General features: G+C 43.7%; 2 protein-coding genes across 4 annotated transcripts in view; one reads left to right on the forward strand and one right to left on the reverse strand.

Annotated features, from left to right (window-relative positions):
* mospd1 (motile sperm domain containing 1) overlaps nucleotides 1-7,225 on the forward strand; it is a 112,729-nt gene extending 105,504 nt beyond the window's left edge. Inside the window, exons 7-9 of one of the 3 annotated variants that reach the window (XR_012100490.1) lie at nucleotides 4,798-5,026; nucleotides 6,601-6,700; nucleotides 6,960-7,225. Coding sequence is in view for 2 of the 3 variants with exons in the window: in XM_073057733.1 (XP_072913834.1) it covers nucleotides 6,601-6,665 (65 nt within the window). In the remaining variant the exon portion in view is untranslated. The other 2 variants (XM_073057733.1, XM_073057736.1) reach the window with 2 other exon arrangements.
* Nucleotides 1-23,044, reverse strand: part of pabir2 (PABIR family member 2) — a 148,848-nt gene that overhangs the window by 11,857 nt on the left and 113,947 nt on the right. Inside the window, exons 8-9 of the mRNA XM_073057732.1 lie at nucleotides 12,456-12,520; nucleotides 218-314 (exon numbers count right to left, since the gene is read on the reverse strand). Of these exons, the coding sequence (XP_072913833.1) occupies nucleotides 218-314; nucleotides 12,456-12,520 (162 nt within the window). The remainder of the gene's footprint in view (nucleotides 1-217; nucleotides 315-12,455; nucleotides 12,521-23,044) is intronic.

The following is a 23,044-nucleotide window of genomic DNA, read 5'->3' on the forward strand; positions in this document are numbered from 1 at the left end:
CCCTGTCTATCCAGATAATTATATATACCATCTCTAAGAATACTTTCCATTAATTCCCACCACTGATGTCAAACTTGTTGTTGAACCTTTGGATTTCAAAGATCCAGAGAGCAAGGGAGACAGCTGAGCAGAGTTTACTTCTCAATAGCAACGGGAAAATGTCTCTTTAATACAATAAACAGATACTGGAACAATACCAGTAAAAGGGTATTCTCACCAGGAGTGGTGTTCTGGCGAGTGGGATGTTTCCGATGGCAGCATTGTTGCAGTTCCTTGGAAAAGTCGCTTTGGTTGGCTTTCAGCATCCATCTCACCTGAAATACAGAGAGACCAATCATCAACACTGTGGACAAAACTACCCTACACAACACATCAGGGAACCTCACCCTCCATCTAAACGCTTGAGTCCTGCAGCCAGAAACCCAGGAAAGCACTCCAGTACTGGTCAATAATCTTTCTGACATGACAGCAGAATATTCTGTGCCATTAGACCCTATGGTACCAGTGAAGGAGTGAATCCTTGACCCTTCACCTAATATCCGGTGAGAAACAGATCACCTAGTTATCGTCACACTTGAGTTGTGTACAAACGGGTCGCATGGCCATTCTCACAGTGAGACTGGCAGTGCGACTGTACCACACCGCAGAAGAACTGCTTAGGCTTCCACCTTTTTGAAAACTGCTCTAAGGTACAAAAGACTTGCACTTTACATTTTAACAGGCACTAAGGTGGGAAAATTGTAAATAGCACAACTGTATCTGTAGATACCTTGGACACTATGGCAGCAATTACATTTTGACAGGCAGTATACAGTACAAATACTTGAAGACATCCACTAAAATGGGCTATGTTTCAGCTTATACTGCTTGTGAGACAACAGTCTTCTTAAATAAAATACTCATCAGGGTTAACTGGAGGGGTGAAAAGTCTTTCCACACACAGTAGCACATGAATACCATTCTCAGCATGCAACTTTGGGCTGGGGAATAACACCCACCAGTGGGGGACTCCAGGCAACATCTGTGACATTCAGTGAATAAATCCATTACTGCATCCCCTATTATTAACATGGAGCAGCCACGTGAATACGACGTCTGCAAGAGCAGGGCTTAAACTATACTACCTTGGGGAGTGGCTCACCTCCTGATCCCTCAAAGCAATTTCTACCATGTCAGGACATGAGTCAGGAGGGGGAGGAATATTCAAGGCCACAGGATCACTCAAGCTGGGAAAGGCCAAAGAGTGAGTGAGAGATGGTTGTGATTCAATAGACAATAGGTGCAGAAGTAGACCATTCTGCCCTTCGAGCCTGCACCGCCATTTTGAGATCATGGCTGATCAATTCCTTATCAATACCCGGTTCCTGCCTTGTCCCCATATCCCTTGATTCCCCTATCCATAAGATACCTATGGATCAGCAGACTGCAAATTAACCAAGAGCAGCAATACAGTATTGATAGGGAACTCTGATTGACAATAGACTGGGCAAACCAAATTAATATTTTCAATATCAAGGTGAGCCAATGGAACATTTTTGGCTCAGACTGTTGAAAATCCTTTTGGGAAGATGCTACTTCCTTGTGTTGGTACCCAGAACTTTAGATGTTTTAATGCTGTATAACGACATGGATAGGGAGGTAGGCTGTCTGATCAGTAAACTTGCAGACATCGTGGAAGTGACAGATCGTGAAAGCTATCTGAAGACGCAGTCAGACATGGGTCAACTGTAAAACTAGGTGGAGCATTTGTAGCTGGAATTTAATCCAGACAGGTGGCAGGTAATGCATTTTGCAAGATCAAATTCTGGGAGGACACATGGCAAGACCCAAGAAATATTGATATTGAGACCAGAGGGAGGGGTGTGTCCCTGAAAAAGTACTTTTTTTTAGGTCTTTCAGCTTTTTGAGCACCTTCTCCCTTGTAATAGTAATTGCACCCACTTCTCTTCCTTCAAACACTACAACATCTGGCACACTGCTAGTGTCTTCCGCAGTGAAGACTGATGCAAAATAATCGTTTAATTCATCAGCCATCTCCTTGACCCAGTTATTATTTCTCCTGTCTCATTTTCTAGCGGGCCTATATCCACTCTTACGTCTCTTATATTTTACATACTTGAAAAAGGTTTTACTATCCACTTTGATATTATCTGCTAGCTTGCTTTTGTATTTCACCTATTCCTTTCTAATAATTCTTTTAGTTGCTCTCTGTAGGTTTTTAAAAACTTCCTAATCCTCTATCTTCCCACTAATTTTTGCTTTGTTGTATGCCCTTTCTTTTGCTTTTACATTACCTTTGACTTCCCTTGTCAGCCACGATTGTACTATTTTACTGTTTGAAGTATTTTTTTCATTTTTGGAATATACGTCCTGCAATTTCCTCATTTTTCCCCAGAAACTCACGCCATTGCTGCTCAGCTGTCATCCCTGCCAGCAGCTCCTTCCAATTTACTTTGGCCAACTCCTCTCTCATACCACTATAATTTCCATACTCCACTGAAATAGTGCTACGTCAGACTTTACTTTCTTTTCATCAAGTTTCAACTTGAACTCAATCATATTGTGATCACTGGTTCCAAAGGATTCTTTTACCTTAATCTTCCTACTCGCCTCCAGTTCATTACATAACACCCAATCCAGTATAGCTGATCTCCTTGTAAGCTCAATGACAAACTGCTCTAAAAACCCATCTCATAGGCATTCAACAAACTCACTCTCTTGAGATCCATTATCAATCCGATTTTCCCAATCAACCTGCATGTTAAAATCTCCCATGACTATCATAACATTGCCCTTTTGACACGGCTTTCTGTTTCCTGTTGTAATCTGTGGTCCACATCCCAGCCACTGTAGGGAGGCTTGTATATAAACTGCCAACAGGGTCCTTTTACCCTTGCAGTTTTTTTAACTCAACCCACAAAGATTCAACACCTTCCAATCCTATGTCACATCTTTCTACTGATTTGATGCCATTCTTTACCAGTAGAGCCACACCCTTCTGTTTACCTTCCTATCCCTCTGATAGTATGTGTAGCTCCCAACTAGAACCATCTTTCAGCCACAATTCAGTGATGGCCACAACATCATACCTGGCAATCTGCAATAGTGCAACAAAATCATCCACCTGGTTTCTTAGACTCCGCGCAATGAAATGCAACACCTTGAGTACTGTATTTGCTAACTTTTTGATCTTGCATCTCTAATGTACTGATACTCACCCTGTTGGCTGCGACTATGTCCTGTCATCTGCCTGCTCTTTCTAAGAGTCTGACTGCACATTATATTTACTTTTTTACCATCCCTCCTATCCTGAGTCCCATCACTCCGGTTCCCACCCCTCTGCCAAATTAGCTTAAACCCTCCCCAACAACTCTAACAAACCTGCCCATAATAATACTGGTCCCCCTTGGGTTCAGGTACAACCCGTCACTTTTGAACTGATCATACCTCCCCCAAAAGAGATCCCAATAATCCAAGAATCTGAAGCCTTGCCCCCTGCACCAGCATCTCAGCCACACAATTATCTGCCAAATCATCCTGTTTCTACCCTCACTGATGTGTCACACAGGTAGCAATCCAGAAATTTCTACCTGGGAAGTCCTGCTTCTCAGCTTTCTACCTAGCTCTCTAAAACCTCTTTTCAGGACCTCTTTGCTTTTCCTCCTATGCCATTGGTACCAATATGTAACAAGACATCTGGCTGCTCTCCCTCCCTCTCCAAAACATTGTGGACGTGATCTTAGACGTTCCTGACCCTGGCACCTGGGAGGCAATATACCATCTGGGTGTCCCATTCACATCCACAGAATCTCCTGTCTGCTTCCCTCACTCCTGAGACCCCTATCACTGCCGCTCCCTTCTCTCTCTTTCCCTTCTGCACCATGGACCCATGGTCAGTGCCTATAACCCGGTTGCCATGGCATTGCCCCACAGAGACAGGGGTGGGCAGGATTGGAAGCAGGCATCTGGTTTTGCCTCCTTCCAGGTGAGGCAACACTTGTGAGTCTGTTGGTATTATCTATTGCATCCGGTGCTCCCAGTGTGGCCTCCTCTACATCGGTGAGACCCGACGCAGATTGGGGGACCGCTTCATTGAGCACCTCTGCTCTGTCTGCCACAACAGACAGGATCTCCCAGTTGCTACCCACTTCAACTCTGCTTCACATTCCCATTTGGGTATGTCCATACATGGCCTCCTCTACTGCCATGATGAGGTCAAACTCAGGGTGGAGGAGCAACATCTCATATACCACCTGGGTAGTCTCCAGCCCCTTGACATGAACACTGAATTCTCCAACTTCTGGTAATTCCCTTCCCCCATCCCAGTTTCACTCTGCCTCCTCCTCCAGCTGCCTATCACCTCTCTCATGATTCTGCCTTCTTCTACAACACATAGTGCTTTCCCCTTACATTCCTTCTTCACCATTCCTGCCTATCCCCTCCCCGACCCCTTGATCTTTTCCCTTACTGGTTTTTCACCTGGCACCTACCAGCCTTCTCCTTCCCACCCTCCCCCCACCTTCTTTATAGGGCCCCTGCCCCCTCCCTCCCTCTTCAATCCTGATGAAGGGTCTCGGCCCAAAAAGTTGACTGCTTGTTTCCACGGATGCTGCCAGACTGGCTGAGTTCCCCCAGCTTGTTGTACATGTTGCTTTGACCCCAGTATCTGCAGGGTACTTTGTGTTTAGGTATCTGTTGTTTTTGACTAAGTATAGGAGTTGAAATGTCAGTTTGTAGCTGTACACAATGATCCAACTGTACTTAGTGATGTGTACTGTTCTGTTCACCACACTGCAGGATGAATATGGCAGTGACAGAGAACGTGCAGAAGACATTCCAAGACTCACCTGGGCTGGGTTACTGATAGAGGGGTGATCTTTCCCCCAGGACAAGGGAGGGGCCACAGGTATAATGGAAACATGAGGGGGAAACTTTCTGCAAAGGATGCTGGGTTTCTGGAAGGAACTGCCAGAGGAGGTGGAAGACGTAGAAACAATTACCAAATTTAAAAGGCATTTTAAAGCAGGTAAGTAGCATCAATAGCAACATTACGCTTGGCATGAACAAGGGGGCCCATAAGGCTCGATGCTATGCTGTACCAGCTCGTGGCTGGGAGAACCACATGAGGTATCATCGCGTGGCTGGGAGATCCATGTGCTGTACCGTTGTATAAATCCATGAGAAGAGTTTATAACAGAGCCAGAAAATTGCAAGCTGGAAGATTTCAGCATTTTGTAGAATCATTCAGAAGATAAAACAGGCCCCTTGGCCCATCTTATCACACTGATGATTAAGCATAATTTATACTCACTGTACAGTCCCCTCTTCATAGGAATGATGTACAAACTGTAGAGAAGGTGTAGAGGGGATTTACCAGGAGTTGATGAGGAAAGGTTGAGTGAACCAGAGCTTTTTGGAGCAAAGGAAGATGACAGGTGACTTGATGGAGGTGTACAAGACAAGAGATTTTCATATAGTGGACAGCCAGAAACTTTTTCCCTATGGCAGAAATGGCTAATATAAAGAGGCATAATTTTAAGGTGATTGGAGTGGCTTCTGGTAAGTTGGCGGCATGTTCGAACACAGTGGCCTCTCGGGGGCCAACCAAAGGTGCACTTTTCTTTTTAAATATGTTTTTTATGATTGTAAGACTCTACAGTACTCCAAGAACAACAAGTACAGCAGGTCTACAGCATCAGTGATCTGTTCATTGTTCAGTTACCAGACAAGTCAGAGAAGGAGAAGCTGGTAGTCGGCTGGAGGAAGGTTCAGAGGAGCCAACCTGGGTGTACACCATCCTGCTGCCTGCTACTCGAAGACATCGGAGTTGGTGGATGGAAGCAGCATGCAGTGTAACTGTAAATGACAGTCTTGGACATTTCTCTTGTGATCGCAAGACTCTGTTGGACATTGATAATGTGAGACGCTGCAAGCCTGCTTCCGTCGCTTGGTGGTGAGACAGGTGACGAAGCAGCAACGTGGCTTTGGTTGTAGGGAAGACTCGGCCCCAAGTGGGCTTGCCTGCTGCTGCAGTCTAGGTGAGATGTCGCTGGAGGTGGTGTAGCATGGAATCCGTGCTCATTTGGGAGCTGGCTTCTCCTGTCAGTGCTACCCTTCAGTGTTTGACTGGCAGAATTACAGCAGCTGTACCATCAATTTGCATGGCGCTCAGGGACTAGGAGTATACACGTTTTCTTACGTAATGATGTGTGTATGTTTTTTTTCCTCTTTCACTATTTTGAATGGATGTTATGTACCTTGGCCCCAAAGAAACACTGTCTCGTTCGACTGTATCCATGTAGAGTCTGAATGATAATTAAACTTGATTTGATTTTGATTCAATATGAAAGATATGGGGTGGGGGGGGGGGATGTCAGAGTTCTGCACTCAAAGCTCTACTTAACCCATTTCCTAGCACTTGGATTAGCTGGCTTTACTTTGACAACTTGTGCTCATCTTGGTGCTTAAATGCTGTCACCATCCCTCAAGCATGTTCCAAACCCACCCCTCATTTTAAAAAAGATTTGTATCTCATTGATACTTTTTACTCCCTGACTTCACTTTACAGCCTCTTGACAATTGATATATTTGTGCTCACAGATTCACATCTTGGCCACTTCCAGTCTGAGGAAATCAAACTCAGCCTATCCTGGCTCAGAACTTAGTGAAGACTGTCCTAGCACTGGATGAAGAAAGCAAGGTGAGAATAAATTAGCAAGACACAAGAATACTGTAAAGACTTTAAGGATTACTGAGGACATTTATCCTTTACAGACAGAAACGTGAAGGTGATGAATAAGCAAATGGCAGAATAATTAAACAAATACATTGTGTAACGCTCTTTAATGTAATGGGTTTTCTATAGCAGCAGTGTTTGGGTTATGACAAGAGATTACGGGGCTTTGGAATATGCACCATCCAATTAAAGACGTGTTGTTTCTTTCTTGTGTATCTGAAAGGAGGTATTTGTGGTCTTTTATCGGCGAGAGACAAAGAGAGAAGACATAAGAGGAGTGAGTTGGTAGACCGCAGGATGCAGTGGACTTAAAGCGAGGGCCCGGGAGTTGTTGACACTCGGAGGAAATCGATGGGGAACTAATGAGCAGAAAACAGCGAGCTCCAAAGTGTACAATAGATTGTTTCATTAAAATGGGACCTTTATCTTTTTGTTTTCTGTATAAACCCTATAGCCAACTTAATTATAAAGCTCAATTGTTTAATTGCATATGGTGTACCGTCTGATCTTTCATGGTACTGAGTTGTAACAGGGAAGCACATCACGCAGCATCCATACAAACAAGATTTCATCAATTTGGCAGGGGTGGCAACTGTCTTCCCCTAGATTTATGCGGCTCACCGAACCTAGGGGGTTACATTTGTGTAAGACAATAAACTCCTCCAAGAGAATCCAAATCCCCCTGTACATCAAGGTCCAGCTATGTACTCTATCTGTCTTGCTTTGTCATCCCACAAGACACACAAGCAGAATTCAGCAATTCAGCCCAGAGTCTCCTCCAACACTCCATCAAGGCTAATCCCAGATCCCACTCAACCCCCGAGGAACATCACTAGTCACTGGCAGACAAAGGCTCCTTTTATTTCCACTCACTGCCTCCCACTTGTCAGCTGTTTCTCTATCTATGCCAGTATCCATGCCATAGGGTTTTATCTTGTTAAGCAGACTTATGTGTGGCACCTTATCAAATGCCTTCTGAAAATCTAAATAAATAACATCCACTGCCTCTCTTTTGTCCATCCTGCTTATTACTTCCTCAAAGAACTTTAACAGGTTTGGCAGGCAAGATTTCCCTTTACAGAAACCATGGCTTATTTTACCATTAGTCTCCAAGTACCCTGAAACCTCATCATTAATAATAGACCCCAACACTCTCCCAACCACTGAGGTTAAGCTAACTGCCTATAATTTCCTTTCTTTTGCCCTCCTCCCTTCTGAATGAGTGGAGACACATTTGTCATCTTCCACACCTCTGGGAAATGCCAGAATCAAGTGATTCTTGAAAGATCATGACCAATACATCTATTCAGCAACATCTCTCAGGTCTTAGGGATGTAAGTAGCCCACATGGTCCAGGTGACATATCCACCTTAGGACCTTTGAGTTTGCCTAGCTTTATTCCTTTGTAATAGCAATGAAACTCATGGACCTTTGGCACACTACTGGTGTCTTCAAAAGTGAAAACTGATGCAAAGTATCCATTAAGTTCATACGCCATTTTCCTTACGTTCATCTGCCAATTCTTCGTCCCCCATTACCACCTCACCAGCATCATTTTCCAGTGGTTCAATGTCAACTCTCACCTCCCTTTTACTCTTTATATAACTGAAAATACCTTTAGTATCCTGCTTTATATTATTGGCTGGTTTGCCCTCATATTTCATCTTTTCCCTTCTTACATCAATCATCCAACTTCCCACTCACTTTTGCCCTTTCCTTGGCTTTTATGCAGTCCTCAACTTGCCTTATCAGCCCTGGTTGCCTACCTCGGCCATGAGAACTACTTCTTCTGCGGAACGTATCTATCCTGCACCTTATGAGCCCAAATGCATCACTTCACCCGTTTGGATTAAACTCCATCTACCATTTCTCCACCCACATTTCTAACCAATCTCTATCCTGTTATACCCTTTGACAACCTTCCTCACTATCTACAGCTCCACCAGTTTTTGTGCATCTGCAAAATTACTAAAGTTACTGATCCCTGTGGAACACCACTGGTCTCAGCCCTCCAGTCAGAAAAGCATCCCTCCACCACTAACATCTACCATTTAACACCAGTCTAACTTACAGTCATCCCACTGACTTCAGCTTCTGGACTGGTGCCCTTTGAGGAACATTATCAAATGTTTTTCTAAAATCCAGGTAGATAACATCCATCGATCAACTTGCTCAAAAATAGTCAGGTGTGAGACATGACCTCCTGGCACAAAGCCATGTTGACTATCCCTAATCTGTCCTTTCTTTTCCAAATGTGATTTAATCTATAAATCATGTCCCTAAGAATCCTCTCCAATAATTTTCTTATCATTAATGCAAGTTGCACTGGCCCATAATTTCCTGGTTTGTCCGTTTCCTTTCTTAGACAGAGAACACTAGCTATTCTCCTGACTTCTGCCACCTCACCTGTGGTTAAAGAGGATACAAAGATTATTTTTCCATTCCTATAGTCAGAAGTTCCCACCAGCTTCAAAAGAACAATTACACCAGTGCACAAGAAGAATAGGGTGAGCTGCCTTAACGACTACCATTCAGTAAAATTCACATCGAAGTGAAGTGCTTTAAGAGTTTGGTTACAGATGGAATTAACGCCTGACTCAGAAAGGACCTGAATTCACTGCAATTTGCCTATTACCACAATGGGCGTACGGCAGAGGCAATCTCATTGGCTCTTCACGCGGTCTTAGATCAAATGGACAATACGAACACCTATGTCAGGAAGCTGTTCATTGACTACAGCTCAGCACTTAACACAATCCTACATTTCTGACTGAAAAACTCCCAGAACCTGGGCCTCTGTACTTCCCTCTACAACTGGATCCTCGACTTCCTAAACAGAAGACCACAATCTCTGCAGTTTGGAAATAACATCTCCACATCGCTGATAACACCTCAGGGATATGTGCTGAACCCAATGCTCTACTCTCTCTATACCCATAACTGCGTGGTTAGACATAGCTCAAATGCCATCTATACATTTGCTGACAATACAATTGTTGGCAGAATTTCAGGTGGTGATGGAAGGGCATACAGGAGCGAGATATTATCAGCTAGTTGAGTGGTGTCGCAGCAACAACCTTGCACTCAATGTCAGTAAGACCAAAGTACTGATTGTGGACTTCAGAAAAGTTAAGAGTAAGCATTAGTAAATTCTTGGGTGTCGGTATCTCTGAGAATCTAACCTGAACCCAACATCTTGGAGCTTTGACCAGCAACCATTCAGAGAGACCAGAAGCTTGAGAGGATGTAATTTGTTCAGGTTAGCTGATTGACTGTTAAAGGCAGTGACTCATGGCAGGTTTTTGGAGCTCTGAGCAGCAGCCAATTGCTGTTTGGAATTGATTAGCAAGAAAAATTGTTAAAAAGGCAGGGGCATGGGAGCAGCCATTGTTGGAGTGGACGGAGAGCCTTCAGTCAGAGAAGGCAAAAACAAAAAGCTGTATGTAGAGGTTCCCCCTCTCTTTCTTTACATTTGCTCAGTTAGGATAGTAGAGATGGTAGGATAGAAGAATGCTCCTGTTGTGGGATGTGGAAAAGCACGGAGATCTCCAGTGGCCACAAGCTGCAGCTTCTAACAATCTGTGTTAAGGAGATGGAGCTGGAGGAATAATAGAGGACATATAGAGAGATAGTTATACAGGAAAGGTTAAGGTTCCTTTTATCCTCTAACTGTACCTAATGTAGTAAATGGTTGCAGTGTGCTCTTGGTGCCAGATGTCGGAGAACTGGGAGACCCAGAGTCTCCCGGGGAACTATATCTGTGTGAAGTGCAAAGGGTCAGCTCCTTGAAGACCGTGTTAGGGAACTGGAGCAACAGCTGGATGACCTTCAGTTTATACAAGAGAGTGAGGAGATAATTGATCACAGTTGCAGGGAGGTAATTATCCCAAAATTGGCAGGTGGTGAGGAGCTACATGACTGTCAGGAGAAATAGAAATGTGAATAGACGGTTAGAGCAGAGCACCCCTGTTGCCATTCCTCTCAATAATAAGTATACCGTTTTGCATATTGTTGTGGGGGATGACCTCCTGGGAAAATGCCATGGCGACCGGTTTACAGGCACTGAGCATGGGTACGTGGGGCAGAAGGGAAAGCAAGAGAAGAAGGGAGCGGTAGTGATAGGGGACTCAATAGTGAGGAGAACAGACAGGAGTTTACATAGACGTGAACAGGACACCCCAATGGTATGTTGTCTCCCAGGTGCCAGGGTCAGGGACATCTCAGATTGCGTCCACAACATTTTGGAAAGGAAAGGGGAGCAACCAGATGTCTTGATACTAATTGGTACTAATGACATAGGAAATGCAAAGAGGTCCTGAAAATTGAATTTTGAGAGCTAGGTAGAAAGGTGAGAAGCAGGACCTGGATTGCCGCCTGTGCCACGTGCCAGTGACGGTAGAAACAGGATGATTTGGCAGATAAATGCATAGCTGAGAAGCTGGTTCAGGGGCAGGGTTTCAAGTTCTTGGATCATTGGGATCTCTTCTGGGAGAGGTCTGACGGGTTGCACCTGAATCCGAGGGGAACCAATATTCTCACGGACAGTTGAAAGATGTGACATAGGATCGGAAGATGTTGAATTCTTGTGAGTTGAGTTAAGAAACTGCAAGGGTAAAAGGATCCTGATGGAAGTTATATACATGCCTCCTAACAGATTACAGTAGAAAATTGGAAGAATAGGCAAAAAAAAGTAGCAGATGAAATACAGTGTTGGGAAATGTATGATAATACATTTTGGTAAAAGGAACAATAGTGCGGACTAATATCTAAATGGGGAGAATGTTCAAGCATCAGAGGTGCAGAGGGACTTAGGAGTTCTTGTGCAAGACTCCCAGAAGGTTAATTTACAGACTGAGTCTGTAGTAAAGAAGACAAATGCAATGTTAGCTTTTATTTCAAGGTTAATAGAATATAAAAGGAAGGAAATGATGCTAAGCATTTATAATAGTCAGGCCACACTTGTAGTATTGTCAAGTTTTGGGTCCCATATCTCAGAAAGGATGCATTGTCATTGGAGAGAGTCCAGAGGAAGTTCTGAGGATGATTCCAGGAATGAAGGGGTTAACATACAAGGAGTCTTTAGCAGCTTTGGGCCTGTACTCGCTGGAATTTAGAAGAATGCATGAAGATCTCATTGAAACCTACCGAATGTTGAAAGGACTAGATAGGATGGAGATGTGGAGAGGATATTTCCTATGCTGGGGGTATCCAGAACTAGAGGGCACAGCCTCAAAATTGAGGGGCAACCCTTTAGAATAGAGGCTAGAAGGATTTCTTTTAGCCAGAGAGTAGTATATCTGTGGAATACTCTGCCACGGACTGCGGTGGAGACCAAGTCAGTGTGTATATTGAAGGCAGAAGTTGATCATTTCCTATCATTCAGGACATTAAAGGATATGGCAAAAAGACAAGAGTATGGGGTTGAGTGGGATCTGGGGTCAGCTGACTCGATGGGCTGATTGGTCTAATTCTGCTTCTATGTCTTACATACTAACTTGTAGCACAGTTACAGAATGTATGATGTTGTGGGCATCACTGAATCATGGCTGAAAGATTACAGCTGGGAGCTTAATGTCCAAGGACACACATCGTACCCAAAGGACAGGCAGGAAGGTAGAGGGTGCAACGTTGCTCTGTAGGTAACCCATCCACCCACACAGGCTACAATAACTTGCTGTGTTTAAACTGCCTTCATATTTGAAATAAGAAAACTATTTACCTTTTCGTTTCAAAGGTCCCAGCACACTGGGCCTGATGCAGTTGATGGGGCTCTGACTTCTCCTTCTGAGTGTACAACGGAGATCAACAAATTAAAACCAACAAGTTTTCTGTCATTTCAAAATTCTATGATTAATAAATGATAAGATAAAGAATCGAGGTGCTCCCCAGAAACCCAAAGAGGTTTTGATGGGCACTGTTGGGAGCAGTGAAATCTCTCTGAAAGCAAGTGGCTCCTCTGCACAGAAGCTTCTCAGGGTCATATAAAGCAGTCAGATATTCGACACGAATATAAAACCATTTTACAGAATCTTGACTTAAATAATGCTGATAAATACATTTATATAAAGAGAAATCGTACTTTTCCACACATAGTACAAAGGGTACACTTCACTTCAGGTTTTAACACTGTACTGATTTGGAAGGGTTCTAAAAGCATCATTGCATTAATGGTAACATCAGCATTAATGGTAACATCAGCACCCATGCTGTTCAGATTGGGGTCGAAAATCTCAAGTCAAGTCAAGTCACTTTTTATTGTAATTTCGACCATAACTACTGATATAATACATAGTAAAAATGAGACAACATTTTTCAGGACCATGGTGCTACATGAAACAATACAAAAACTACACTCAACTATGTAAAATAACACAAAAAACTACACTAGACTACAGACCTACCCAGGACTGCATAAAGTGCAAAAAACAGTGCAAGCATTACAATAAATAATAAACAAGACAATAGGCACAGTAGATGGCAGTAAGTTGGTGTCAGTCCAGACTCTGGGTATTGAGGAGTCTGATGTCTTGAGGGAAGAAACGGTTACATAGTCTGGTCATGAGAGCACGAATGCTTCGGTGCCTTTTCCCAAATGGCAGGAGGGAGAAGAGTTTGTATGAGGGGTGCGTGGGGTCCTTCATAATGCTGTTTGCTTTACAGATGCAGTGTCTGGTGTAAATGTCTGTAATGGCGGGAAGAGAGACCCCGATGATCTTCTCAACTGATCTCACTATCCGCTGCAGGGTCTTGCAATCCGAGATGGTGCAATTTCCAAACCAGGCAGTGATGCAGCTGCTCAGGATGCTCTCAATACAACCTCTGTAGAATGTGATGAGGATGGGGGTTGGGAGATGGACTTCCCTCACCCTTCGCAGAAAGTAGAGACGCTACTGGGCTTTGTTTGCTATGCAGTTGGTATTGAGAGTCCAGGTGAGATTCTCCACCAGGTGAACACCAAGATATTTGGTGCTCTTAACAATCTCTATCGAGGAGCCATCGATGTCCAGTGGAGAGTGTTTGCTCAATGTCCTCCTGAAGTCAATAACCATCTCTTTTGTTTTGCTCACATTCAGAGACAGGTTGCTGGCTCTGCACCAGTCCATTAGCCACTGCACCTCCTCTCTGTAAGCTGACTCGTTGTTCTTGCTGATGAGACCCACCACGGTCGTGTCATCGGCAAACTCGATGATGTGTTTCGAGCTGTGTGTTGCAGCATAGTCGTGGGTCAGCAGAGTGAACAGCAGTGGACTGAGCACACAGCCCTGGGGGGCCACTGTGCTCAGTGTGATGGTGTTGAAGATGCTGCTTCCGATCCGGAATGACTGAGGTCTCCCAGTCAGGAAGTCTAGTATCCAGTTGCAGAGGGAAGTGTTCAGGCCCAGTAGGCTCAGCTTTCCAATCAGTTTCTGAGGAATGATCATGTTGAATGCTGAACTGAAGTCTATGAACAGCATTCGAACGTATGTGTCTTTATTGTCCAGGTGGGTTAGGGCCAAGTGGAGGGTGATGGCATGGCGTCGTCTGTTGAAAGGTTGGGATGGTACACGAACTGCAGGGGGTCCAGTGAGGTGGGCAGCAGGGTCTTGATGTTCCTCATGACGAGCCTCTCAAAACACTTCATGATGATGGATTTGAGTGCAACGGGAGCAACCACATATGAGCACCCATGCTGTCCAGATTGGGGTTGAAAACCTGTGTGAGTACCCATGTTGTCAAGATTGGGGTTGAGGCCCTGTGTTGGGACTTATGCTTTTCAGATTGGGTTTAAGGCCCTGTGTTGGGACCTATGTTGTTCAGATTGGGGTCGAAAACCTGTGTGAGCACCCATGTTGTCAAAACTGGGGTTGAAGCCCTGTGTTGGGACCTATGCTGTCTTGAACATCACAAGGTACAAGTTCAATGCCCTTATGACAACAGAGGAGCAGACCAATTGAGATTCACTGACACAGAAACTTGCAGCAACATCATTGGCACTTTTGAGGATGAAGCTCAATTCTTTTATGCCTCGTAATGGAAAGCCACATTAACAGATATAGAATACTACAGAATCAAGCCCTTCAGCCCATCTAGACCATGCTGAAATATTACTCTGCTTAGTCCCATTGACCTGCACTCATGTGGAACAGGAATTCTGTCCAGTCTGCATGGAGTACACCTGACATTTGGGCCCACATGGAATACACTTGATCTTTGGACCACATGGAATACCACAAGATTAAGATATAGGACCCAAATTAGGCCATTTGGCCTATTGAGTCCGCAGTGCCATTTCATCATGGCTGATCCAGTTTTCCTCTCAGCCCCAATCTCCTACTTTCTCCCCGTAATCACTTCATGCCCTGACCATTCAAGAAACTATCAACCTCTGCCTTAAATATACATAAAGTCTTGGCCTCCACAGCTTCCTGTGGCAATGAATTCCACAGATTCACCACTCTGTGGCTAAAGAAATTCATCTTTGTTTCAAAAAGACGCCTCTCTACTCTGAGGCTGTGTCCTCCGGTCTTACATTCTCCCACCATAGGAAACATCCTCTCCACATCCACTCTGTTAAGGCCTTTCACCACTCAAAAGGGTTCAATAAGGTCACCCTTCATTCTTCTGAATACCAGAGCCATCAAACGCTCTTCATATGATAAGCCATTTAATCCTGGAATCATTTTTATGAACCATCTTTGAACCCTCTCCAGTTTCAGCACATCCTTTCTGAGATGAAGGGCCCAAAACAACTCACAATACTCCAAGTGAGGCCTCACCAGTACTTCATAAAGCCTCAACATTACCGCCTCACATTTATACTTCAGTTCTCTTGAAATGAATGCTAACAATGCATTTGCCTTCCTCACTCAGACTCAACCAGCAAATCCTGTGGATGCAAACGGGACACCCTGACGGTATATTTCCTACCCAGCTGTCAGGGTCAGGTACATCTCGGATCATATCCAAAATATTCTGGAGGGGGAGGGAGAGCAGACGGACATCATGGTGCAGATTGGTACCAATGACATAGGAAAGAAAAGCAAAGAGGTCCTAAGAGAGTAGAGACCTAGGCAGAAAGCTGAGAAGCAGGACCTTCTTTTTTGATTGCTACCTGTGCCACGTGCCAGTGAGGGTGGAAACAGGATGATTTGGAAGATAAATGCATGGTTGAGAAGCTGGTGCAGGGGGCAGGGCTTCAGGCTCTTGGATCATTGGGATCTCTTCTAGGGGAGGTATGACCTGTACATAAATGACAGGTTGCACCTGAACTCGAAGGAGACCAATATTCTCAAGGGCAGGTTTGTTAAAGCTGTTGAGGTAGGTTTAAATAATTCGGCAGCGGGTGGAAACCAGAGTGGAAGGACTCTGAGTAGGAGGGATGGTTAAAAAAAAAGCAAAGATAGCGTGTAGTCAGAGTTTCAGGAAGGCAGATGATAGAACAAAATAGCAGCCAACAGGGTGAGTATCAGTGCATTAGGGATGCAGAATCAAAAAGGGTAGCAAATACAGTATTCAAAGTGTTTTATCTCAATCCATGAAGTATTAGAAATAAGGTGGATGATCTTGTTGCACTTTTACAGATTGTTGGGTAGAATGTTGTGGCCATCACTAAATTGTGGTTGAAGGATGTTTATAGTTAGCAGCTGAATGTCCAAGGTTACATGTTATATCAGAGAGATAGGAAGGTAGGCAAAGGAGGAGGCATGACTCTACCGGTGAAGAATGGTATCAAATCTGTAGAAAGATGTGACATAGAACAGGAAGATGTTGAATCCTTGTGCATTGAGTTAAAAAAACTGCAAGGGTATGTGCGGTTGGGAGACTGTAGGTCTGACACGGTGGTCAGCAGCACAGGAGCGCCGCAGGGAACCGTACTCTCTCCAGTCCTGTTCACCCTGTACACATCAGACTTCCAATATAACTCGGAGTCCTGCCATGTGCAGAAGTTCGCTGATGACACGGCCATAGTGGGGTGTGTCAGGAATGGACAGGAGGAGGAGTATAGGAAACTGATACAGGACTTTGTGATATGGTGCAACTCAAACTACCTGCGTCTCAATATCACCAAGACCAAGGAGATGGTGGTGGACTTTAGGAGATCTAGGCCTCATATGGAGCCAGTGATCATTAATGGAGAATGTGTGGAGCAGGTTAAGACCTACAAGTATCTGGGAGTACAGTTAGACGAGAAGCTAGACTGGACTGCCAACACAGATGCCTTGTGCAGGAAGGCACAGAGTCGACTGTACTTCCTTAGAAGGTTGGCGTCATTCAATGTCTGTAGTGAGATGCTGAAGATGTTCTATAGGTCAGTTGTGGAGAGCGCCCTCTTCTTTGTGGTGGCGTGTTGGGGAGGAAGCATTAAGAAGAGGGACGCCTCACGTCTTAATAAGCTGGTAAGGAAGGCGGGCTCTGTCGTGGGCAAAGTGCTGGAGAGTTTAACATCGGTAGCTGAGCGAAGGGCGCTGAGTAGGCTACGGTCAATTATGGAAAACTCTGAACATCCTCTACATAGCACCATCCAGAGACAGAGAAGCAGTTTCAGCGACAGGTTACTATCGATGCAATGCTCCTCAGACAGGATGAAGAGGTCAATACTCCCCAATGCCATTAGGCTTTACAATTCAACCGCCAGGACTTAAGAACTTTTTAAAAGCTATTATTAATGCTTTTTGAGATAGTGATTTAGATGCATATCATATTTTTTACTGAGTTAAGTATTGTATGTTATTAGTTTTGCTACAACAAGTGTATGGGACATTGGAAAAAAAGTTGAATTTCCCCATGGGGATGAATAAAGTATCTATCTATCTATCTATCTAAAAGGACCCTGTTGGCAGTTTTATACAAGCCTCCCAACAGTGGCTGGGATGTGGACCACAGATTACAACAGGAAACAGAAAGGCGTGTCAAAAGGGCAATGTTATGATAGTCATGGGAAATTTTAACATGCAGGTCGATTGGGGAAAAAAGGATCTCAAGAGAGTGAGCTTGTTGAATGCCTATGAGTTGGCTTTTTAGAGCAGTTTGTCATTGACCCAAGAAGGAGATCAGCTATACTGGATTGGGTGTCATGTAATGAACTGGAAGCTTAAAGAACCATTAGGAACCAATGATCACAATATGATTGTCTACAACTTGAAATTGATAGGGAGAAAGTAAAGTCTGATGTAGCAGTATTTCAGTGGAGTAAGGGAAATTACAGTGGTATGAGAGAGGAGTTGGCCAAAGTAAATTGGACGGAGATGCTGGCAGGGATGACAGCAGAGCAGCAATGGCGTGTATTTATGGGGAAAATGAGGAAGGTACTAGATAGATGTATTCCAAAAATGAAAAAATACTCAAATAGCAAAATAGTGCAAACATAGCTGTCAAGGGAAGTCAAAGCTAATGCAAAAGCAAAAGAGAAGGCATACAACAAAGCAAAAATTAGTGGGAAGATGGAGGATTGGGAAACTTTTAAAAACCTACAGAAATCAACTATAATAATCCTTAGGAAGGAAAAGATGAAATATGAAAGCAAACTAGCAAACAATATCAAAGTGTATAGTAACAGCTTTTTCAAGTATCTAAAAAACAAAGAAGAGAGTGGATATAGGACCACTAGAAAATGAGCCCGGAGAAATAATAACAGGGGACAAGGAGATGGAAGGTGAACTGAATAAGTATTGTGCCATCAGTCTTCACTGTGGAAGACACTAGCAGTGTAACAGATGTTGAAAGGTGCGAGGGAAGAGGAAGTGAGTGCAGTTGCTATTCCTTGTAAGGTGCTCAAAAAGCTGAAAGACCTAAGGAAACATAAGTCACCCAGACCAGATGAACTGCACCTTGGGGCTCTGAAAGAAGTAGTGATAAAGATTTTGGAGGTATTAGTAATGATCTTTCAAAAATCATTGGACTCTGGCATGGTGCCAGAGGACTGGAAAATTGCAAACGTCACTCCCCTCTTTAAGAAAGGAGGAAGGCAGCAGAAAGGAAATTGTAATAGACCAGTTATCTTGACCTTGGTGGTTCAGAAGAGTTGTTAAGAATGAGGTCATGGAGTGCTTGGTGATACAGGATAAGATGGAACAAAGTCAGCATGGTTTCCTCAAGAGAAAATCCAGCCTGACAAACCTGTTGGAATTCTTCAATGACAGGCATTGATCGTGTGGATAGTCAGAGGCTTTTTCCCCAGGGCTGAAATAGCTGCCACAAGAGGGCACAGGTTTAAGGTAGTTGGGAGTAGGTACAGAGGAGATGTCAGGGGTAAGTTTATTATGCAGAGAGTGGTGAGTGTGTGGAATGGGCTGCCAGCAACAGTGGTGGAGGCGGATACAATAGGATCTTTTAAGAGTCTTTTGGATAAGTACATGGAGCTTAGAAAAATAGAGGGCTATGGGTAACCCTAATAACTTCTGAGGTAGGGACGTGTTCGGCACAACTTTGTGCTGAAGGGCCTGTATTGTGCTGTAGGTTTTCTATGTTTCTTTGAGGAGATTACAAGTAGGATAGATAAAGGGGATCCAGTGGAAGTTGTAGATTTGGACTCTCAAAAGGCCTTTGACAAGGTGCCACACATGAGGCTGCTTGCCAAGTTAAAACCCCATGCTATTACAGGAAAGTTACTAACTTGGTTAGAGGACTGGCTGGTAGGAGGCAGTGAAAGAGAATAAAAGGATCCTTTTCTGGTTGGTAGGGGTACTGCTGGGATCGCTTCAATGATTCAGATGATTGGAATAGATGCTGCTGTTGCCAAGTTTGCAGAGGATACTAAGATTGGTGGAGGGGCAGGTAGTGTTGTGGAAACAGGTAGGATGCAGAAGGACTTAGACAGATTAGGAGAATGGGCAAGAAAGTGGCAAATGAAATACAATGTTGGAAAATACATGGTCATGCACTTTGGTAGTAAATATAAATGAGCAGACTATTTTCCAAACGGGGAGAAAATCCAAAAAAATGGAGATGCAAAAGAACTTGGGAGTCCTTGTGCAGAACATCCTAAAGGTTAACTTGCAGGTTGAGTCGGTGAGGAAGAAGGCAAATGCAATGTTAGCATTCATTTCAAGAGGTATTGAATACAGGAGTAGAGATGTGACGCTGAGGCTTCATAAGGTACTGGTGAGGCCTCACCTTGAGTATTGTGAACAGTTTTGGGCTCCTCATCTAAGAAAAGATGTGCTGGCACTGGAGAGGATGTTCACAAGTATGATTCTGGTAATGAAACGAACGCATGTTAGCCTTGGGACTCTACTCACTGGAATTTAAAAGGATGAGAGGAGATCTCATTGAAACCTTTAAAATGTTGATAGGCCTAGAAAGTGTAGACGTGGAAAGGATGTTTCCCACTGCGGGTGAGTCTTGGACAAGAGAGCGCAGCCTCAGGATAGAGGGCCATCCATTTGAAACAGAGATGCGGAGAAATTTCTTCAGCCAGAGGGTGATGAATTTTGGAATTTGTTACCACAGCTGTAAAGGCTAGGTCTTTGGGTGCATTTAAGACAGAAATTGATAGGCTCTTCATTGGACACTGCATCAAAGGTTACAGGCTAAAGGTCGAGGTGTGGGCTTCAGAAGCAGGGAAAAGGATCAGCCATGACTGAATGGCGAGCAAACTTGATAGGCCAAATGGCTTAATTCTGCTCCTCTGTCTTATGTCCTATTAACCTTTAGGAAATCATGCACAAGGGCCCCAAATTCCTTTGCGCCTCAGATTTTTGAATTTTCTCTCTATTTGGAAAATAATCTACCTTTTGTTCTTTCTGTGTAAGTGCTTGACTATTTATTTCCCAACACTGTATTCCATCTGCCACTTCTTTGCCCATTCTCTTAATCTAAGTCTTTCTGTGGCCTTTTCCTAAAAACTACATGTTCTTCAACTATCATATCATCCACAAACTTTGCAACAAAGCCATCAATTCTATAATGCAAATCACTGGCATATTGACACTGTGGTCCCAAGACAGACCCCTGTGAAATGTCACCAGTCACTGGCAGCCAACCAGAAAAGGGTTCCTTAATTCCCACACTTTGCCTCCCTCCAATCAGCCAATGCCTTGCCCATGCCAAAATCTTTACTGTTATACCATCAGCTTGAAGCCCTGTCAAAGGCCTTTGGAAAATCCAAGTACACAATATCAACCAATTCTCCTTTGTCTATCCTGCTTGTTATTTCTTCAAAGAATTCCAACAGATTTGTTAGGCAAGATCTTTCCTTGACGAAACCATTTTAACTACAGCCTACTTCATAATGCGCCTCCAAGTACCCTGAGACCTCATCCTTAATAATCTACCACTGAGGTCAGACTAACTGCCCTATATCATTACCTTTCTCTATTTCCCTCCCTGTTTGAAGAGTAGAGTGATATTTGCAATTTTCCAGTCTTCCAGAATCATTCCAGAATCTAGTGATTCTTGAAAGATCATTTCTAATATCTCCACAATCTTGTCAGCCCCCTCCTTCAGAACCCCGGGGTGTACACCAACTGGTCCAGGTGACTTATCTATCCTCAGACCCTTTTAGTTTCCCAAGAACCTTCTCCCTAGTAACGGTAACTTCACACACTTCATGACCCCTAACAGCTGGAACTTCCACCATGGTGCTAGTGTCTTCCACAGTGAAGACTGATGCAAAATACTTATTCAGTTCATCCACCAATCCCTTGTCCCCCATTACTTCCTCTCCAGACTACGTAACAGTTTTCTCCCCCAAGCTATCAGACTCCTCAATACCCGAAGCCTGGACTAACACCTTGCCCTACTGTCCTGTTCATTATTTATTGTAATGCCTGCACTGTTTTTGTGCACTTTATGCAGTCCAGTGCAGGTCTGTAGTCTAGTGCAGCTTTCTCTGTGTTTTTTTTTTATTACATAGTTCAGTCTAGTTTTTTGTACTGTGTCATGTAACACCATGGTCCTGAAAAACGCTCTCATTTTTACTATGCACTGTACCAGCAGTTATGGTTGAAATGACAATAAAAGTTGACTTGACTTGATATCCACCCTCACCTCTCTTTTACACTTTCTGTATCAGAATAAACTTTTGGTATCCTTTTTATTATTGGCTAGCTTATTTTCACATTCCATCTTCACCTCCTTAATGACCTTTTAAGTTGCCTTCTGTTGGTATTTAAAAGCTTCCTAATCATCTAATTTCCCACCAATTTTTGCTTTATTATATGTCCTCTCTTTGGCTATTATGTTGGCTTTGACTTCCCTTGTTAGCCATGGTTGCGTCATCTTGCCTTTATAATATTCCATTTTGGGATATATATATCCTGTTCATTCTGAACTGCATCCAGAAATTCCAGCCATTGCTGCTCTACTGTCATTCCTGCCACTGTTCTTTATCAAACAATTCTAGCCTCTCTCATGCCTTTGTAATTTCCTTTACTCTACTGCAACACTGATACATCTGACTTTAGCTTCCCATCCTCAAATTTCAGGATGAATTGGATCATATTATGATCACTTACTCCTAAGGGTTCTTTTACCTTAAGCTCTCTAATCAATTCACAACACCATACTGCTAGTGTTCAGATCCAATCCAAAACAGCTGATTCCCTTGTGGGCTCAATCACAAGCTGCTGTAAAAAGCCATCTCATAGGCATTCTAGAAATTCCCCCTCTTAGAATCCTGCACCAACCTGATTTTCCCAATCTATCTGCAATTGAAATCCCCCAATGACTATTGTAACATTGTCCTTCTAGCACGCACTTTCTATCTCCCGTTGTAACTTGTAAAGCATGTCCTTATTATTCTTTGGGGGCCTTTATATAAATCCCATCAGGGTCTTTTTATGCTTGCAATTCCCTAGCTCTATCCACAACAATTTCACACCTTCTGGCCCTATGTCACCTCTTTCTAATGATTTAATTTCATCTTTTACCAACATAGCCACACCACCCCCTCTGCCTTGCTGCCTATCCATAGAACCACAGAACATTACAGCACAGTACAGGCCCTTCAGCCCTCCATGTTGTGCAGACCCATATAATCCTTAAAAAGTATTAAACCCACAAGTAAAAAAGTACATAACCCTCCATTTTTCTTTCATCCATGTGCCTGTCCAAGAGGCTCTTAAATACCCCTAAAGTTTTAGCCTCCACCACCATCCCTGGCAAGTCATTCCAGGCACTCACAACCCTCTGTGTAAAAAACTTACCCCTGATGTCTCCCCTAAACTTCCCTCCCTTAATTTTGTACATATGCCCTCTGGTGCTTGCTACTGGTGCCCTGGGAAACAGGTACTGACTATCCACCCTATCTATGCCTCTCATAATCTTGTAGACCTCTATCAAGTCCCCTCTCATTCTTCTACGCTCCAAAGAGAAAAGTCCCAGCTCTGC

The sequence above is a fragment of the Hemitrygon akajei genome, chromosome 10, assembly GCF_048418815.1.
Source record: "Hemitrygon akajei chromosome 10, sHemAka1.3, whole genome shotgun sequence".
NCBI lineage: Eukaryota > Metazoa > Chordata > Chondrichthyes > Myliobatiformes > Dasyatidae > Hemitrygon > Hemitrygon akajei.